Source organism: Sminthopsis crassicaudata, chromosome 3 (genome assembly GCF_048593235.1).
Source record: "Sminthopsis crassicaudata isolate SCR6 chromosome 3, ASM4859323v1, whole genome shotgun sequence".
Lineage (NCBI taxonomy): Eukaryota > Metazoa > Chordata > Mammalia > Dasyuromorphia > Dasyuridae > Sminthopsis > Sminthopsis crassicaudata.
This window is the reverse complement of record NC_133619.1, coordinates 444,452,258-444,473,357: the sequence shown is the minus strand read 5'-3', so window position 1 is coordinate 444,473,357 and position 21,100 is coordinate 444,452,258. Positions and strand designations below refer to the sequence as shown.

General features: G+C 34.3%; 1 protein-coding gene across 2 annotated transcripts in view; it reads left to right on the top strand.

The window, feature by feature from the left end:
• The window catches only part of CERS6 (ceramide synthase 6), a 287,494-nt gene that overhangs the window by 225,327 nt on the left and 41,067 nt on the right, over nucleotides 1-21,100 (top strand). For both annotated transcript variants that reach the window (XM_074303199.1, XM_074303197.1), the window contains exons 7-8: nucleotides 6,648-6,776; nucleotides 10,331-10,437. In XM_074303199.1, the coding sequence (XP_074159300.1) occupies nucleotides 6,648-6,776; nucleotides 10,331-10,437 (236 nt within the window). The remainder of the gene's footprint in view (nucleotides 1-6,647; nucleotides 6,777-10,330; nucleotides 10,438-21,100) is intronic.

Below are 21,100 nucleotides of genomic sequence, written 5' to 3'. Positions count from 1 at the left end.
TTTATCAGAAAAAACTTGTTTCAATTTTTTTTTACATTTATGATTGCTCAATGTATTTCCCGCCATAGTATTCCTCTCACCCAGTTTTCTATTCTTTCTCTTTTTTCACCTTGTCTCTCCCTAAAAGTGTTTACTTCTGATTATCATTTCCCTCAACCTGCCCTATATACTATCACCTCTCTCCTTCTTTATTCCCCTTCCCTCTTATTTTCCTTTAAGGAAAGATAGAGTTCTATGCCCAATTGAGTAAGTATGTTATTACTTCTAATGAAGATAAAGTTCACTTACTTTTCTCCCCTCACCTCCTCCATCTTCTCCTCCACTGTAAAATCTTTTCCTTGCCTCTTTTATGTGAGATTATATAGCCTATTTTACCTCTCCCTTTCCCTTTCTCACAGTACATTCCTCTTTGTCACCCCTTAATTTTATTTTTTGGACATCATCCTTTTATATTCAACTCACATCTGTGCCCTGTATCTATATATATTCCCAACTCATCTAATAATAAGATTTTATTAGTCACTAGTATTGTCTTCTCATGTAGAAATGTAAACAGTTTAATCTTATTATTAGAATGGAAAAAGTAGAAATGAATGACTCAAGGAGAAACCAAGATATGATAGATCTTTGGCAAAAGCTAAATGGAGACAGAAAGGAGTATACTTTCTTCTCAGCAGTTCATTGAACTTATACAAAAATTGATCATATCCTAGGATATAAAAACCTCAAAATCAAATGCAGTAAGGCAGAAATAGTAAATTTATCCTTTTCAGACGATAATGCAATCAAAATTACATTTAATAAAAAGCCAGGGGAAAATAGACCAAAAAATAATTGGAAACTAAATAATCTTATACTAAAGAATGATTGGGTAAAACAGCAAGTCATAGACATAATTAATAACTTCACCCAAGAAAGATGACAATAATGAGGACATCATACCAAAATGTGTAAGATACAGCCAAAGCAGTAATAAGGGGAAGTTTTATATCTCTAGAGGCCTAATTGCATAAAATAGAGAAAGAGAAGGTCAGCGAATTGGGCTTACAACTAAAAATGCTAGAAAAGGAACAAATTAAAAACCCTCAGACAAACATGAAACAAGAAATTCTAAAAATAAAAGATGAGATTAATAAAATTGAAAGTAAAAAAAACAAAAAAACAAACAACTATCGAATTAATTAATAAAACTAAGAGTTGGTTCTATGAAAATACCAACAAAATAGGCAAACCCTTAGTAAATCTGATTTAAAAAAGGAAACAGGAAAAGCAAATTGTTAATCTTAAAAATGAAAAGGGAGAACTCACCACTAATGAAGAGGAAATTAGAACAATAGTTAGGAGCTACTTTGCTCAACTTTATGCCATTATGGAAGAATACCTTCAAAAATATAGCTTGCCCAGATTAACAGAGGAAGAAGTATATAATCTAAATAATCCCATTTCAGAAAAAGAAATAGAACAAGCTATTAACCAACTCCCTAAGAAAAAATCCCCAGGACCAGATGGATTTACATGTGAATTCTACCAAACATTTAAAGAACAACTAACTCCAATGCTATATAAACTATTTGAAAAAATAGGGATTTAAGGAGTCCTACCAAATTCCTTTTATGACACAGACATGGTACTGATACCTAAATCAGGTAGGCTGAAAACAGAGAAAGAAAATTATAGACCAATCTCCCTAATGAATATTTTTGCTAAAATCTTAAATAAAATAATAGCAAAAAATCATCCCTAGGATGGACTATGACTATGACTAAGTGGGATTTACCAGGAATGCAGGGCTAGTTCAATATTAGGAAAACTATTAGCATAATTGACTATATCAATAACCAAATTAACAAAAACCATATGATCATCTCAATAGAAGCAGAAAAAGCATTTGATAAAATCCAAATCCATTCCTACTAAAAACACTTGAGAGTATAGGAATAAATGGACTATTCCTTAGAAGAGTCAGGAGCATCTATTTAAAATCATCAGTAAACATCATATGTAATGGTGATAAACTGGAACCTTTCCCAGTAAGATCAGGAGTGAAACAAGGTTGCCCACTATCACCATTATTATTCAATATTCAATTAGAAACCCTAGTCTCGGCAATAAGAGCCGAGAAAGAGATTCAAGGAATTAGAGTAGGTAATGAGGAAATCAAATTATCACTTTTTGCAGATGACATGATGGTATACTTAGAGAACCCCAAAGACTCTGCTAAAAAGCTATTAGAAATAATTCATAACTTTAGCAAAGTTGCAGGATACAAAATAAATCCACATAAATCCTCAGCATTTTTATACATTACCAACACACTCCAACAGCAAGAGATACAAAGAGAAAATCCATTCAAAGTAACAGTCGATAGTATAAAGTATTTGGGAATATATCTACCAAAGGAAAGTCAGGAATTATATGAGCAAAATTACAAAACACTTGCCACAAAAATAAAGTCAGATTTAAATAATTGGAAAGACATTAAGTGCTCTTGGATAGGGCGAGCGAATATAGTCAAGTTGACAATACTCCCTAAACTAATCTATTTATTTAGTGCTATACCAGTCAGACTCCCAAGAAACTATTTTAATGACCTAGAAAAAATAACAATAAAATTCATATGGAAGAACAAAAGGTTGAGAATTTCAAGGGAAGTAATGAAAAAAAAAATCAAATGAAGGTGGCCTAGCTGTAAGTGATCTAGAACTATATTATAAAGCAGCAGTTACCAAAACTATTTGGTATTGGCTAAGAAATAGACTAGTTGATCAGTAGAATATGTTAGGTTCACAGGGCAAGATATTGAATAAAAATAGCAATCTAGTGTTTGACAAACCCAAAGATACCAACTTCTGGGATAAGAATTCATTATTTGACAAAAACTGCTGGGAAAACTGGAAATTAGTATGGCAGAAACTAGGCATGGACCCACATTTAACACCACATACTAAGATAAGATCAAAATGGGTCCATGATTTAGGCATAAAGAACGAGATCATAAATAAATTAGAGGAACATAGGATAGTTTACCTCTCAGACTTGTGGAGGAGGAAGGAATTTGTGACCAAAGGGGAACTAGAGACCATTATTGATCACAAAATAGAAAATTTTGATTACATCAAATTAAAAGGCTTTTGTACAAACAAAACTAATGCAAACAAGATTAAAAGAGAAGTAACAAATTGAGAAAACATTTTTACAGTTAAAGGTTCTGATAAAGGCCTCATCTCCAAAATATACAGAGAATTGACTCTAATTTATAAGAAATCAAGCCATTCTCCAATTGATAAATGGTCAAAGGATATGAACAGACAATTTTCAGATGATGAAATTGAAACTATTTCCACTCATATGAAAGAGTGTTCCAAATTACTATTGATCAGAGAAATGCAAATTAAAACAACTCTGAGATACCACTACATACCTGTCAGATTGGCTAAGATGACAGGAACAAATAAGGATGAATGTTGGAGGGGCTATGGGAAAACTGGGACACTGATGCATTGTTGGTGGAGTTGTGAAAGAATCTAACCATTCTGGAGAGCAATCTGGAATTATGCCCAAAAAGTTATCAAACTGTGCATACCCTTTGTTCCAGCAGTGCTACTACTGGGCTTATATCCCAAGGAAATACTAAATAGGGGAAAGGGACCAGTATGTGCCAAAATGTTTGTGGCAGCCCTTTTTGTAGTGGCTAGAAGCTGGAAGATGAAATTGGGTAAATTATGGTATATGAATGTTATGGAATATTATTGTTCTGTAAGAAATGACCAACAGGATGAATACAGAGAGGATTGGAGAGACTTACATCAACTGATGCTGAGTGAAACGAGCAGAAGCAGGAGATCATTATATACTTCAACAATGATACTGTATGAGGATGTATTCTGATGGAAGTGGATATCTCCAACATAGAGAAGAGCTAATCCAATTCCATTTGATCAATGATGGACAGAATCAGCTACACCCAGAAAAGGAACACTGGGAAATGAGTGTAAACTGTTAGTATTTTTTGTTTTTCTCCCCAGATTATTTTTACCTTCCAAATCTAATTCTTCCTTTGCAACAACAACAACAACAAAAAATTCAGTTTGCACATATATATTGTACCTAGGATATACTATAACATATTTAATATGTATGGGAATGCCTGCCATCTAGGGGAGGAGGTGGAGGGAAGGAGGGGAAAAATTCGGAACAGAAGGGAGTACAAGGGATAATGTAAAAAATTACCTATGCATATGTACTGTCAAACAAATGTTATAATTATAAAATTAATAAAAACAAAAAGAATTTTTTTCTTTTGTTGCACATTTTTCCAGTCTTAACTCTTTGTTAAAGTTTGTTCCAGTTTTAACTCTTTGTTAAAGTAGGACTCTGCTTCCAAAGTGAGAGGGCACATTGTCCGAAGCTTCAGGAGTTTTGTGCAGCTGTTACTAAGGATCTGTAAATGTTCAGTTTTTCCAAGGTGGTGTGATCTAAGGAGAGATCCTTTTTATTACTCTCCTGACCTGTGCTCTAGTCTTCAAGTGACCACACTCACTTTCTCCATCTCTCACAATGGCTGGCTTTTCAATTCCTTTTGGACATAGAAGGCATATTGATGTGTGAGGTTATCTGAAACTCAACACACATAAAACAGGATTTGTTACCTTGCTTCCTAAACTGTAACATTATCCTAAGAGAGATATTCAAGGCAACCTGGGTCATCCTTGTCCTTGCAATCTCACACATTCCCACACCTGATTAATCGCCAATACTTAGCCATTCTACCACCTCAGTGCCTCTTAGATCCTACACCTTCTCTCTATTCATAGTCTTCATCTTCTGTCATGTGGACTATTGCAACAACCTTCTTCCTGGTATCTCTGAATTCTATCTCTCTCCTCTCCAATCCGTTCTCCTCTCAGTAGTCATGTTGAAATCCCTAGAACTACAGATTGGATGCTGTTTCTCCTCTGCTCAAAAAGCATTAATAGTTCCCCATTGCAATTAGGCTAAATTATAAACTCTTCTATTTGGCACTTGAAATTCCTCACCATCATGGTTTAGCAAATATTTTTAGTCTGATTATGTATTATCCCCTCTCATGTACTTTATGGTCTACTGTCCTGTTCACTTTCCTTATCCACAGTATTCTTTCTTTTGTGCCTTTCTTTGTAAAAGATATTACCTACCCATGCCTAGATGAAACGTTCCCTTTCCTCACTTTTTGAGGAAACCTGGTAAACCTTAATTCCCTTCAAGTCTCAGTTTGAATATCATTTCTTTCGAGGAATCTTTTCTGATCCCCTTCTCCATTTAAGATCTTCCAGACACTGAGTATTTATTTTCTATATATCCTGTATTTATTTTGTCTGTGAACATCTTTATCTTCTTAATAGAATGTGAGCTCCTTGAGGGTAGAAATATCTCTATGGATAAGGCCTAGCACAGAGTGGATATTTAATAAAAACTTATTCACTGATTGTTTATGATGTCATGATTTCTAGGTGACTCATATGGGTCCATCATGTATCTAGCACCATCAAGTTAACTATGCATGAATAACAGATAGTATTAAAGAAAATATTGTAATTTGATTTAGTTCCAATTATGTGATTTTGAGAAAATGTTGGTAGCAGAATTTAGACTAAATTCATAATCTAAAGCTCCAGTATTCTTTGCTGTGACCACCAATGACTAAGTCCACAGTTTATAAAATTATTTTTGTCATTTTAAGAAAGAAAATTACTATTACCCATTATGATGGAAGAAAAATGATTCCATAGAAAATGTAGAAACTACAAAGTTATGAATCATAGTAATACTTAAAACCAAATCATAACATAATAGAGCTCTCCTATTTTCCTCCCAGCAACCATACCACCACTTAAAGCCATTTTTCCATATGAGAAAACTTAAGAGATCAAAGTAAAATGACCCGTGGAAGGTCACGCAATGGCCAAATATGAATTTAGAATTTAATCTCCTGCCTAGTGACTTTCTACAATACCACTGGCTTCCTAAAATTATGCCATTTCTCACGTAAAGATTTCATTAATCCTCCTGGATTCCCTTATCATCTATGCAGATGACTCCTAAGTCTACAAAAATTAACAGATTTGTAATGAAATCAACAAAGAGTATGGAAAGTCAAGAGAAGTCACAGACCTTTAAAGCTGAAAGAAGTCTCTTTTTACAAATGAGTCAACCAATGTTCCTCAGGCCAAACAATTGATATTACATCTGGGATTCAAACCTAGGCTTTCCAAGTCCAAATCCAGTTTTTTTTTTCATTCAATCTATACAGATTTTTTTCAAATATGAGTAAGACATATTACTTTGGGGATGTCTCACTTCCAATATTTACATAGAGTTTGACGCATCGAGTTAGAATTGGGGAATGTTCTCAAAACCTTTGCTTCATTACTTTGTATATCCTCAGGGTTTGTAGTTTTTACTGCTCAGGGCATTGAAGACTCTGGGTTCTTGAATATAAACTGCAGGAATATTAAATGTAGGAATAATTAATTATTATTAATTGCTAATTAAATTTAAGAATATTAAAATGAAACCTTATACTGAGCACAGAATGATGCAGTACTATGAGAATGGGATGCTATGTTATTGTTAAGGCCTAATACAATGTGCTTTTTTTTCTCCTAAAGGACTTTGTTATTATGTTCCTACATCATCTTGCAACCATCTCCTTGATCACCTTTTCATATGTCAACAATATGGCCAGAGTGGGGACCCTGGTCATGTGCCTCCATGATGCAGCTGACGCCCTGCTGGAGGTGAGAGCCTTTAGTTGTCTTTTAACAATAGAAAGTCCTTAAGCCTAATGGGCAAGCCATAGTTATTCTGTGTTCTGATAAGCTGGCATTTTGGAGAATATTGTAATTACAAGTAGTTCTTGCTTTGAAGCTTCAGAACATTTCCTTACCAATTTAAACAAATGCAACTGTAATTTTGTGAAGAAAAGCTTAATATAATAAAAATTTTATCATGTTAGGGTTCTTTATTAAAAGTGTAATAAAACTTTTTTTTTATTATTCTACTCTTCCTATTAAAAGATATTACAATGGGAAAAATCAAAATTATGATTTTCTATTCATAATGTTTAAATGATTTTCCTACTCATAATCAACAAGGTTTATTTCCTTTATTATAACAACTGTAATGCTCCCAGTAGTGCTTTCCTTTTTCAATCTCTTTTTATCAGTTTTTAAAGGGAGTGCCATATATGGAAAGGATTATATAAAATGGTTGTAGTATATAATTTAGATATAAACCTGCAGTTTCCAGAATATGATGTATACTAAAATAGCAAATTATATGTAAATATTGGAAATAAGGAACCCCCAAAGTAATATGGCCTATGCATATTATGAAAAATACCAACAAAGACATTACTTTATAACTTATACAAACATACATCACACTAATATCTACTAGATATTCACACTGTTAAATCGGAATAATTCAATCAATTTGTTTATTTGTTTCTCCCAAGTCATATATTTATCCCTAATATCTACTGCACAATTCCTACGATCACAAATTTAACGAGGAAGGAACTTCAATGACTTTCTAACTCAGCCTCTCATTTTGTAAATAAAAAATTGTGACCCAGAAAACTGAGTGATTTCTCTAAGGCTAGATAGATAGCAAGCAGCAAAGATGGAATTTTTCCAAATCCAGCACTCTTGTTACTGTACCTGCTGCCTCTTGGTGTTCAAATTCAATCCTAGTTCTTCATTCTTAGAGCACAAACTCAATTTGTTTTATCAGTAAATTAAATACAATTTAAATGATATTTTTAAAAATTTCCTAACTAGAAAAAAAGTCAATGTACCTCAGTACAGATTTTAGTTTGATAGATCTAACATACCTTAGAACCTACAATACATTAATGAATTTCTACTAATAATATTAATACTACAGAACGTGGCCCCAGGTCCTATTAGACTCCACTCAAGTGATTTAAAATATAATATATAAAATATGTAATGTTACAAATATATACATATGATATATAATATAGAGATGAAGTGTCAGGGAATGACTCTAGGATAAAGACAGTCTTTCAGAACTTGAAAAATATAGCATTCTTTAGTAAAGAATTTTACCTAATAAATGATTTATGATATAAGAAAAAAAGTGCTGACACTGAAGTCAGAAGGTCAGAGTTTCAGTTCTATATCCTTATTACTAATCTTGGAAATGTCATTCATCTTCTCTGGGCCTCAGTTTCTTCCTTTATAAAATCCAAGAATTGAACTGGATGGTCTCTGAAGTACTTCTTAGTTGTAGTCGTATTACCTCTGTTGATAGTTCTACTGAATAATAATCCAAAATAAAATATATTCATAATAATGTTTTGCAAAGGAAGAAATAAGCCTAAGGACAGAGCTTTTAAAATCAGTCAATATTTAGGCCTAAAGGCTCTTGGAAATGGGAAATCAGAAATTCTCTTTATATAATCTTTCATTTTTGTCAGGACAAGAGATAGGGCCAGGTAATCTAAAAAGAAATAGACATCATGATCAGTATGGGAATTGGATATATAAAAAGGCCCTCTAGAAAATCTAGTTGCTTCATAAGACATGAGAACTCATAAAAAAAGATAAGCAAAAATTTGAGCACAAATGGGAAGAGACAGATAGTATTGGGTAACTTCAATAGTTTATTGTTTAATTGAGATTATTATTTAATAATATTAAACAGCACCTTTGATGCCATGAAGCAATAACATCATAAAGATCATGTTAGCAACACTCCCTCTCATTCTTTTGTTGAATTTATTTGTTTATTTTAACACATATTGCTTTATGAATTGTTTTGGAAGAGATCAGAACAAAAGAGAAAAAAACATGGGAGAGATTAAAAAAAAAAAGAAAAAGAAAAAAGAAGTGAACATCTCATGTGTTTATTTACATTTAGTTTTCTTAGTTCTTTTTCTGCATGTAGATGGCATTTCCTGTATAAAGTCTATTGGGATTGTTTTCAATCACTGAACCCCTGAGAATTGTCTTTCACAATTGTTCATCTTATATTTCTTGCTGTTATTGTATACAATGTAGTCCTGGTTCTGCTTGCTTCACTCAGCATCAGTTCTTTTCAGATCTTTCTAAAATTAACTTATTCATTATTTTTTATAGAACAATAATTTTCCATTACCTTCATGTACAACAACTGGTTCAGCTATTCCCCAATTGATGAATATCTGCTCATTTTTCAATTCTTTGACACTACAAGAAGAGCTGTTACACACATTTTTGCACATGTGGGTGCTTTTTCCCTCCTTTATGATTTCCTTGGAATAAAGACCCAGTAATGACATTGCTGGGTCAAAGGATATGCACAGTCTGATAGGTCCAGATTGCTCTCTAGAATGTTTGTATTTTCCTACATTCCCTCCAACATTTTTCATTATCTTTTCCTATCATCTTAGGCGGTATGAGAGGTGTGAAATGTTACCTCAGAGTTGTTTTAATTTACATTTATCTAATCAATAGTGATTTAGAATATTTTTTCATATGACTATAGATGGCTTAAATTTCATCATCTGAAAATTGTTCATATCCTTTGACCATTTATCAATTGGGGAATTATTTGTATTCTCAAAATTTGACATAATTCTTTATGTACTTTAGAAATGAGGCCTTTATCAGAAATACTGGCTATAAAGATTTTTTCCTACCTTTGTACTTCCCTTTTAACCTTGTTTCTGTTGGTTTAGTTTGTGCAAAAACTTTTTTAGTTTAATGTAATCAGTTGTCCATTTTATGTTTCATAATGTTCTCCAGTTCTTATTTGGTCATAATTCCTCCCTTCTCCAAAGATCAGATAGGTAAATTATCTCTTGTTCTCCTAATTTGTTTATGGCATCATCCTTTATGCCCAAATCATGTATTCATTTTGACCTTATTTTGATATAAAGTGTGAGATATAGGTCTATGCCAAGTTTTGACATAATATTTTCCAGTTTCCCTAGCAATTTTTGTCAAATAATGAGTTCTTATTCCAGAAGCTGGAGTTTAGAGATTGATCAAATACTAGATTGCTATGGCTTTGATTATGTTGTTCCCCCCACTTCTTATCTTAAGTCAACCTTATAGGTGAACTTTTCTATGTTAAATTTAAATTGATCAATATATTCATTTATGATGACTACTTTATCTCTGTAAATCATGGATGGTTTATAAACATTGATTCCTAACCCTTCAAATCCATCTGCAACATGATACAGCTGTCAGTTATGGCTTGGGAAAGGTTTTTGCATACCAATAAAGGCTTTTCACTTGCCAATATCACTAAATTAATGTCACATTTCTTTTATCTACAGGCTGCCAAAATGGCAAATTATGCCAAATTTCAAAAATTGTGTGACCTCATGTTTGTCATGTTTGCAATAGTCTTCATTACCACAAGACTTGGTATATTTCCTCTCTGGTGAGTAAGCCATTCTTTTTTTCCTGAAATTATTCAGTGTTATAAAATAGGTTTTAGTTGAACACCATGGATAGTGATAAACTGATTCTCCCACAGAATAGATAAGAGAAGTATGCATTGAAAAAGATATTTAATCTTAAGGAAAAAAGGGTCAAATCAGTTCTTTTTTAAAATTTATTTTATTTTAAAAATAGAATAAAAAAAGAAAAATAGAAAAGAAAATCAAAACAAAATAAAACAAAACAAAAGAGAACATCATCATGTGTCTAGCAGAACACGAGGGAGGGATGATAGGAAAAGATAATGATAACATATGTAACAATCCTGTCAGTTCTTACCAAAAAACAGGCCTGGGAAAGAATGAAATAGAGAAATTTTGTTTATGCTGTGAAGTTTGGAATACAATTTAAGAGTCTTGACTGTCAAAATAATATTCTTAAAGCACAAATCTAACCATAATATGTCCCTGCTCAAAAACCTGTAGTGGCTCCCCATTGCTTCCAGGATAAAACACAACTGCACCAGTTGATATTTAAAGCCTTTAACAATCTGACTAAAGACTTCTTTCTAGCCAAGCTTAATGTGTGACTCCTTATATGTGATATTACTTCTCCCATAGCAATGATTTTGCACAGATTATTATCCCCAGTGTCTTCTCACCTTTGTCTCATAGAATCACTATTTTTCCTCAAAGTATCTCACATGACACTTACTACATGAGGGCTTTTCCTGAACCTCCCTATTTCTAGTCATTAGGTTTCCTCTCTGGAATTACTTTGAATTAACTTTGTTTAGAAGGCATTTCCCTATCCAAATAGATAGAGCTCTGGCCTCAGAAACAGGAAAATCAGAGGTAAAGTCCTATCTCTGACACATGCTTGTTTTGTGACATGTCCAGTGAGTATGTCACTGGAAGGTGTCACTTTTTTGAGTGTGGCCTGAACTAAAATAAAAAGTATTTGGGAAATACTTAACAGAATAACAGAATAAAAATATAATAAAATATAGATAATGTTAATATGTGGCTTTGTAGTTAGGAAGCATATCATCATCAAAATGTTCATAATTGGTGAGTCTTCCTTTTAAAAGGAAATTATGTTGAAGTTAATTTACAAAGTTAGTTGATTTGTGAAAGAGTCATTGAAATGACATGATTTTCACTACTGCCATAGGGATCCTTACATAGAGTGGGGGGTAGCCCTTATTTGTATTTGAATTTAACATCATCTATAGAATTCTCTAAGATTACATAGAAAGTACCAACATTCATTGGTAGAGGGAGTTTCCATACACAGGAGTTCCCTCTATTCATGAAATCACAGATTCAGTCACTAATCATTTCCCTGTCTTTATATTTTTTATTTATTTTTATATGTAGATGTTGTTTTTCCCAAGACAATATAAATTGCTTAGTCCATAATTCAAAAAATGTTTATTAAGCCCCTACTATGTGCCAGAACTGTGCTAAGCACTGGGAATGCGAAGAAAGGCAAAAAGCAAACCAAAACAAAACAATACATGCTCTGCCCTCAAGAAGCTCATTATTTAATGGGGGAGACTATGTACAAATTACTACCTATTACAACATATAGGCAGGACACATTGGAGGTAATCAACAGAGGGAAGCCACTAATATTAAAGAAGATGGGAAATATTTCTTATAGAAGAGGGATTTTACCCAGGACTAAAAGGGAGCCACAGAGCTCAGAGATGGAGATGGGGGTAGGGATTCTATTCTTTGTGTCTTTATTTAGTGATCATACAGTGCAGCATATGATGTTTAATAAATGCATATTGATTGCTTTTCTTGAAATTGAAAAACAATTTCCTTCCACTTTTGCTCAGTGTTAGGCAGAGAAGACTTTCCTAGAATGCAGAGTCCAGTACAGTAAGAATGAATCTTGCAGGGATGAGGAAATGTTATTAGTAACTATCCTATTTTAGTGACACAAAATCTCTTCCCTGAATACTTGCTGAGGCTATATAAAGAATGAGATCAATATTTGGTCAGCACTGTACCCACAAGAGGTATAATTGTTACTACATTACTTGAGTGCAGCCAAGTTTTGGATAAACAGCATCTAGAGAGAAAGAATTGTATTCTATTATTCTAAGAAAGAAACATATGAGAGAAGAGTTGTTGGATGCCTAGGAAGTGACATTTTTTTCAGTGTGCCTAGAGGTTAGTTATTGCATGATTTTTAAATAAACAAACTGCTTTTATTTCCCCAAAACCCCCCAAAATTACAATAGAATATACTTTTAAATTTAATAGCATTTGTCAAAATCATTTTCCTTTTAAATTTAATAGCATTTGTCAAAATCATTTTCCTTTGTTTCAGGAAAGCAATAATTTTTTACCTGCTCAGTTTATATAGCACCTACTGTGTTCCAAGTACTTTGTTGAGTGTTTTTACAAATATTCTTTGATTTATCTCTCATAACAACCATGTAGGATAATTGTTATTATTTCCATATTTTTCTAGTTGAGGAAGCTGTGACTTGCCCACAGTTAAATAGTCACTGTCTGCTTGCTTTAAAATAACTTCTTGTGTCTTTTGAATCTTATTCCTTAGAGCAAGACAATCTTAAGCTTTTTAATTTTTATATTTTATTGTGGACCCCTTTTATATTTTATTGTGAATCCCTTTTCAGAATAATGTTGCTTACATTCCTAATTGAAGGAAAAGCCCACTTTCATTTAGAGATTAGTGAAAATAAAGATGCATTTTTTCTTAAGCAAATTCATGGACCTCCTGAAATCTACACAAAAACCCCTCAGAGATCTTCCAAATCCAAGTTTAGAACTCTTGCCTCGGAATGTCTTGTCATAGGATCATGTCTATTCTCTGCCTTGAAATTCCTGAAATGTATTTTTCTATAGCTGAGTATTTGTGTATAACTATATTCAATATTTCACTTGAGACCTCTAAAATGTAGGGCTGGTTCTCCTAAGGTTTTCAGCCTTCACATATCATTAAGCAGTTCTTGCTTGTTGATTAGAAATAAATTCAAAGTGATGTTATCATTCACAGCCAGATGATGATAGAGCAGGTAGAGGGGTGGGCTTGGACCCAGGAGGACTCATTTTCGTGAGTTTAAATCTGATTTCAGACATTTATTAGCTATGTGATCCAAGGCAAATGTCTTACTCCCATTTGCCTCAGTTTCCTCATCTGGAAAATAAGCCAGAGAAAGAAATGGCAAAGCACTCCAGTATCCTTGCCAAGAAAACCCCAATTGGATCATGAAGAGTTGGACATGACTGAAATGACTGAACAACAAAAAACCAGTAATTGCCTCCTCTGCTTTCTGAAAGGTGACATTGTCAGCTAAGAAAATCGAGTTTAATTTAGGCAATCTTCTTTCTGGCAAAAGGAGTTTTCTAGCAGTAAAGCTGCAGTATACCTGCAGAATAGCCCCCATTCCTTCCAAGTAGGGGATGAGAAGGGAAGAGATGGAGAGGGAGGTAGAAGATCAATTTAGTATCTATCTTGCTACGCATTGAGCATGACCAGCACACCAGTGAGCTTCATCAAAAGGTAATAAGGGCCTAAATTAGAGTGACAGCAGTGGGCATGCAGAGGAGGCAGTAAGATTCTATTGAGGCTTAATTAACAAAAGGAGGCAGCTGGGTTGTGCAGTGGATAGAGTGCCAGGTCTAGAGTCAGGAAAAACTGAATTCAAATGTGGCCTCAGACACTCACTAATTATGTGACTCTGGTCAAGTTGCTTTAATCCTGTTTACTTTCATTTACTGCAGAAGAAAAATGGCAACCCCCCCCCAGTATTTTTGCCAAAAAAAAAAAAAAATCCCACAAAACAAAACCCACAGACTCATACTGTCTGTGTCCACAGAGTCGCAAAGAATCAGACACATTGAACAACAGCAAAGAATTGACAGAACTTGTCAACTTGTTGATGTGAGGATTGAGGGATAAAATCAAAGGTAACTCTAAAACTTGACAGGGGAGAATAATAATACCAGGAACAGAAATAGGGAAGTTAGGGGGAAGTGCAGATTTCAGGAGAAAATTAACGTATTGATCCTGACAAAAATAAACTCATCCATCCCAGCAGGTTGTTCTTTTACCATTTTATTAATTTGCATCATACCAGTAGTTGGTTTGGTATTATTGATCATGATGAATTTTAAGTTGTTTAATACTTACATGAACAAATTCTTTTTATATCTTGTGTCTTACTACCCTATTATTATTATGCTTTGAATATCTTTGTGAGTGAAGTATATGTGTTTAGGGGAGTATATGTTATTATTGTCATTATTTTTGAGCACCGTTGTGAGTGGAGTGGATTGTGTCTGGGGAGAAGGAACACTATAATTTTCTTTTATTTAATGGAAGGCTAATTAAAGCAGAGATATTGTGGAATGTCTATAAGGTTATAAGATTTTGGCAGAACTAAACTAGGTCCCTCTAATTTCTGTTCTGCTTTCAAGTTCAGCCACCATGAAGCATTTTTCTACTAAATTGTGACATCTCTTTCAAGGACTTGTCTACAAAAATTCACATTGTACTTTTTAGTGTGTCTACACATAAGCCATTTAAAGCTATTTCTGCTTCATTCCATTAAATTGATTACATATGTTGTGGTTTGGGGCATCCCCTTTGTGGTGGTTTAATAAGAAATTTTAACAATGTGTTATAATTTAGACTGGGTACAAGATTAAAATGTCATCTTTATAATCATTGCACATTTTATGGTAATTGGATTCTTGTAAATGTTGAGCCAGTTTGGGGGTCAAGAAGATGTGAGTTCAAGTCCAGTTTTTATTGGCTGATAAAAAATAAAAAAATTTGGCTTTGTGATTCTGATCTGCATTGGTGGAAAGGATTATTTTACAGAGATCATTTGCCAGGAGTACTCAATAACTGTGAAGTCACAGGCCCAATGTATATTATGGATGCTTACTAAGCATATAGCATGGAACCACTACCAAAAAGCCAGGTTGAGTTAATCATAATTACTGAAGTCACTAGAACAGTACACTCCCAACTACAAGAAAGAACCATTGTAACTAATAGACTGCATTCTCAACCTCCATTTATTTCCCCTGCAGCAGTATTTCTGTGCTAGCTGGTTAGCTGCAGGGATCGGAATGAATGTCATAATTCTGAGGTCTCTGCATCAGAGGACTTTGGAATCTTTTCATCTTGACTCTGCTTCAATGTTGGGGATGTAGGGCAATGTTGTGGGCCTTATTTTGACCTCGCCTTTACACCTGTCAGCCTCAATCAAAAGGGGTGGAAATCAATTGCATAACATCAATGGTGGATTTTATACCATGGATCCATCATTTTCTCTGCTATGGCTCGTTGAAAGAATATTAGCTGAAACTCACTTTCTACAATGCTCCATTCTGCAATGTAGGGAAATTAATTGCAGATTTGTACTCTCTAGAAGTTTAGGCAAGACTTTTTTTTTTTAAGTTGCTATAGAGCTACCTAGACTATTCATCTGTCAAACAGGCTCTTTAATAAGATTTTCAACTCTTTGGTGTTTGGGAACCAAAAGAACATGTCAAGTTTAGCTTTCTCTCTCACTTGCTTTTCAAGCTGAAACATTTACCAAAAGAACATTGCAATGTTGCTTTTTTGAATAGCTGATGATTACCAGATTAGTCTCAGAGTTCACAAATATGTAAGAACTGAATAGATTTTTTTTTAGAAAATCAATTCTAAGAAATTATTCTGAAATTTGTTTTCTACTTGTGTTAAATGGTACATTTATAAATGCAAGGAGCAAAAGCTGAGCTTTTTATGCCATTGTGAATTTCAGTACATTTTTTAAATAATGTTTCCATTTTACATTAGCAGGTAAATTTTATTGAGGAGAAAAGGACTGAGTTAATTTAATTCTGGAAAATTTTTCACCATTTAAAATAAGCAAAGCACTCATTGCATCAATGTTCAACAGAAAATGAGCAATACCATTTAATCAGAAGCATAACTACTGAAGAGGAAGCTGGAATATTTAAAGGAGTTAAAACTCTGACCTATAGAGCTATGAATAATAGATCCAATTTTCCAATAATCTAGCAGACTCTCCACTTCCCCCACCTTTCTTCCCACTGATTTTTCAGGATCATGATAACTTTAACAGAGAACAGATTTTTTTTTTTCATCTTGTCCTATATAAGTACCTTCCACTCTCATTTCACATAAACTGAGTCAATTTAGTCATGTCTGAATCGTTGTGCCCCATTTGGAGTTTTCTTGGCAAAAATACTGAAGTGGTTTGCCATTTCCTTTTCCAGCTCTTTTTACAGATGAAAACATTGAGACAAACAGGGTTAAGTGACTTGTTCAGGGTCACACAGCTAGTAAATATCTCAGGCAGAGATATTTTCAAGCAGATGAATCTCGCCGATTCCAGGCCCAGGATTCAATGAACTATGGCTCCATCTAGCCACCCTTAGCATAATTATTTATCAATTTATTTGCTTTTGCTTAAGAATGAAAATGTCAACATCTTCAGACTATGCTATAAAATGCATACCTTTATGAGATAGAGACTGGAGTGAAACAGCTTAACTTTGGTGAAAACTACTTTAATTCAATATACAAAACTAAAGGGTTCTTCTATTAAATAGATCACAAAGATGATCTGACAAAAGAACAAGGTGGGGTAGAGGAAGATAGTAAAAATTTTAAGTCTCAGATTAATTTCTAGAAAAGAAGTCAATTGGCCTCAAGCAACTCGAATGGAAGAGATGCTTAACTTCATTATGATGCAAATATTTTCCCATTTCTCATTTTATGCAGAAGGGAAGGGTTTTTGGAGGTTTTTTGTTAATGTTTTTTGTTTTTTTGCATGAAAGAAATAGAGTAAGTGCAGTGACTCAACAGAGAGGGAATGCAGTATCCTAGTAACTTCTATTCAGAGGTAATGTCATGATTTTTTTTTTCTTCTAGTGTAAAATTCATTGCTGGGAAGAAAAAAAAAGCAACACATCAAAGTATCAAAATGCATTCCCATAAAATTCATTTTCATTATCACTGAAATTTCAGAATGATCAATTTCACCTCTAAAAGTACTAAGCCTAATTGTGAAAAGTATTTTAAAACAATGTATATTACTTATTTTCTAGAACAGATGCATTTCAGCCACTTTTGCCATAAAACCAAATTCAGCATGTGAAGGCTGGACCTCAATTCATACTTTTTCCTTAGGTGCCAATGTATTCTGTAGCATTTCTCCTTCTGTGCCTCCACCACAGGGCAATCATCTTCAGGATCTTCCTCTCTTCAGCAATCACTTTCCTGTAGCTGCTGCTGCACTCCTAATTTTTACAACTTCTGAATTCAGTTTAGAACTGAGTTCTGTATCTCGCTTTACTGCCTACTGACTAGTCAGGGCTAGCCTAGCATCAGGCTTACAATCACTGTGGACCGTAGTTTGGGTGTTCTCGGAGTCTGGAAAGTCAAGGTCATTCTGAGTTTCTTCCCAGAATTCAGGCAGCTTCTCTCAGTAGCTGCCTTTGGGTATGTTACTGACAATGAAAAGATGCGAGCTGTTCCAGTTCTAACATCCCTGGGATTTCATACCTGGTATCAGCTGGATCAAAGCCCCAGTTCTGCCAATTCAGGTCAGTTTAGCAAGCTTTAATGGCAATCACTGGCAGAACATGTAATCTCAGGTGTGCCACTTAACCTTGTAGAGACTCAGCCTACCCTGCCAGTCTATTATAACATTCTAGTGAAATTAATATACAAAAAACCAACCAAACAAACAAACAAAAAAAAAACAAACATTTTGTAAGGTTTAAAACACTATGTAGTTATAAGTTGTTCTTAAGCCAACATTTTACCTTCTCATGTGCTTATTGCTTGTACACCCAGATAGACTGTAAGCTCTTTGAGGCTAATTAAAGATCATTCAGAACTCATTATATGCCCATAGGAACAAAAGCAGGTTAGCTTCAGGACCATTAATAAAATTTGAAATGCAAACTATTGAAGACTAAGAGCCTTGGCTTATTGACCCTGTTATAATATTAAAAGAAATTAACTTTGGTCAAAAGATAATAGCTCTCCTCCTTAGAAATCTCTGGCTTCATGGAATGCTTGGATCCCTCCTTTCAGTTCCTTTCCTTTGTTATTTTTCCTCCCTTTTTCTTTCCTCTTTTCTTATTTTTCTTCCTCCGTTTTTCCTTCCCATTTTCCTTTCCTTCCCTCATCCTTATCCAAATTAAAATTAGAGACTCTCAAGGTAAAAAGCAAAAAAAAAAAAAAAAAAAAAAAAAAAAAAAAAAAAAGGATTTATTGTATCTAAGGATAAATGGCAACTTTTAACAAATAAGGTGTCAGTAGAGTGCAAAGCACAAACTGCAAAACACAAGATTATATAATTATATAGACCCTAATGAAGAAGTTTTCATCCCTCTTCGGCCATTGGCTGAGGAGTTCTAATTTACTCTGAGTCTAATATCTACCCCATAAAGAAAGACTACTAGTCCATAACACACTCTTTACAGTATTAGGTATTTAAATGCTAATGAAAAGTTCTGGGAGGAAGGAGAATAAGAGGAAAATATTTGTTTATCTGAGATAATTAAATACCTGCAGCTTTTAGCTATAGCACAATTTATTGCAAAATCTAGACTCACAAGTAGGGCATAGGCCAAAGCCACATTCTTTTGAGAGGTCTTCACTCAGTTTATTCCATTTGCCTCCCTCTTTTCTTTCTCTTTGCCTTCCCTTCTCTTCCTTTTCTTTTCCTTTTCTCTTTTCCCCTTCTTTCCTCCTTTCCTTCCCCCTTCTTCCTCTCCCCTCCTTTCTTTCCTACATTGTTTTGTCCTTCTTCCCTTCCTCTCTCCCTTCTTCTCTCCTTCCCTTCATTCTCCTTCCTTCCTTTTTTCTTGCCTTCTTATATCTTCCCTTCCTGTTCCCTTTCCTTCCTTTCCCTTCCTTTCCTCTATTTATTTCCCTTTGCTTCTACTCCCTTTTTTCTTTCATTGCTTCTTTTCTTCCCTTCTTCCTTACCCTTCTAATGTGAGATGAAAAATTGGCTATTCAAATACGCAATGCCATTATCTGTATGGAGTTGAATCTGCTCCATTTCCAACCTGGACTGGTTCATATCTCCTTATACAACCTGGGATATCTATTTTCTCCCCATCACCCAGCTCCACCACCACCATTCCTCATTGCCAGGGATTCATCATATTAATGATTAGCTCAAGGCAACTCAGAATGCACAAGCTCAACCCAGCTATCACTGTCAGCTTTTTAAAATCAGGATTTTTTTTAAAAGGGGGAGAACTTAATCTCTCCAAATCATTGGTTATTAGTGATTTTATTATGCCTCACTTTCCCTGCATCAGTTTCCCTGAATTGTTCTTCCTCAGTCTCCCTGGTGGTAACTCCCTTCCTGGCCTTTAGGACTGAGATGATTAGGACTGGGAAACTTGGCCACTGGCATTCCAAAGAGTCATAAAACTTCAGATAGCTTATCTCAAATATTTGGGTATCTTCTACCTCAGACATCCTGGTTCCTAGACTCCTCCCAACTTATCAGAATTTATGATCCTTCCTCCTTACTCCTAACCTGTCAAAAATGAATTTATGCTTCTTTCCTGGAACTTCCCACTCACCAGTGCTTTACCCTCCTTGCCTTTGTTTCCCTGAATTGCTGGAGCCCTATAAGAGTCTCTCAAATCCCTCACTTGTTATTGGATGCTTTGAGACAAGAGTCCCCATCCACCAGCTGGCTAAGATGTCTTAGCCAGTCCAAACTCTTTCTCTATTAAAATATTTAAAATCCTCTAATCTCTATTTTGCCTCAGTTTCTCCAGCATTACAAATTCTCTCAATTCAGTGTTTCTTCAAGTGTCGTATAATCCTAATGGATACAGAGTTTTAGACTGGGAGTCAGAGGAAATGTATTCATATTCTGCCTCTGCTATTTACTACCTGTGTGACCATAAGCAAATCATTTCTCTCTATTGAGCCTCAGTTTTCTCATCTACAAAATGAGAGAGTTGTAGTTGGCTCCAAAGGTACCTAATTCTTCCAGACCTAAATCTATATTCTTGTGTTAATTGATATTCCAAATAATGACTTAGGACACTGTAATATTCTGAACAATTACAGCAAATTCAAATTATGTTCTTTCTGCTATACTTAAGGAAGGAAATCATGAATGCAATTTTTAGAGATTTTCACCAATAGGTTAAAACAAATCAGATTTTTCTGGTTAAATGGGAATTAACCACAACATCCTACATAGTTCTAATTTGATGTAGTTTCTTTTGTCTTTCTCTTCAAAAATTATGTTGTTATGATATATAGTATAGGGGAATTTCTGGTAGAAAAATATCTCCACAGTTCAGGTTAGGCACCTATACAATACTTTAATCCATTCACCCCAGAAGACTTCTTTTTTCAATGTGTACTCTTTGGAATAGGCTTTTCTCTCAGGGCCAAGGTATTGATGAAGTAGTTAGTTTTGATTACTATCAACTATCTTTCTAGATCTGTTCTATTCCACCTAGATCATTTCCACCTTGTCATCCAGGGTTTGGGAATGGATGCTAAAGTATTAATTGAATACAAAGCTTGAACATAATTTATTTATATTGTCTAACCTACTTTTCTCCCCCAAACTGAGGGGACCTAAAGCTGATGCCACTGTATTCTTG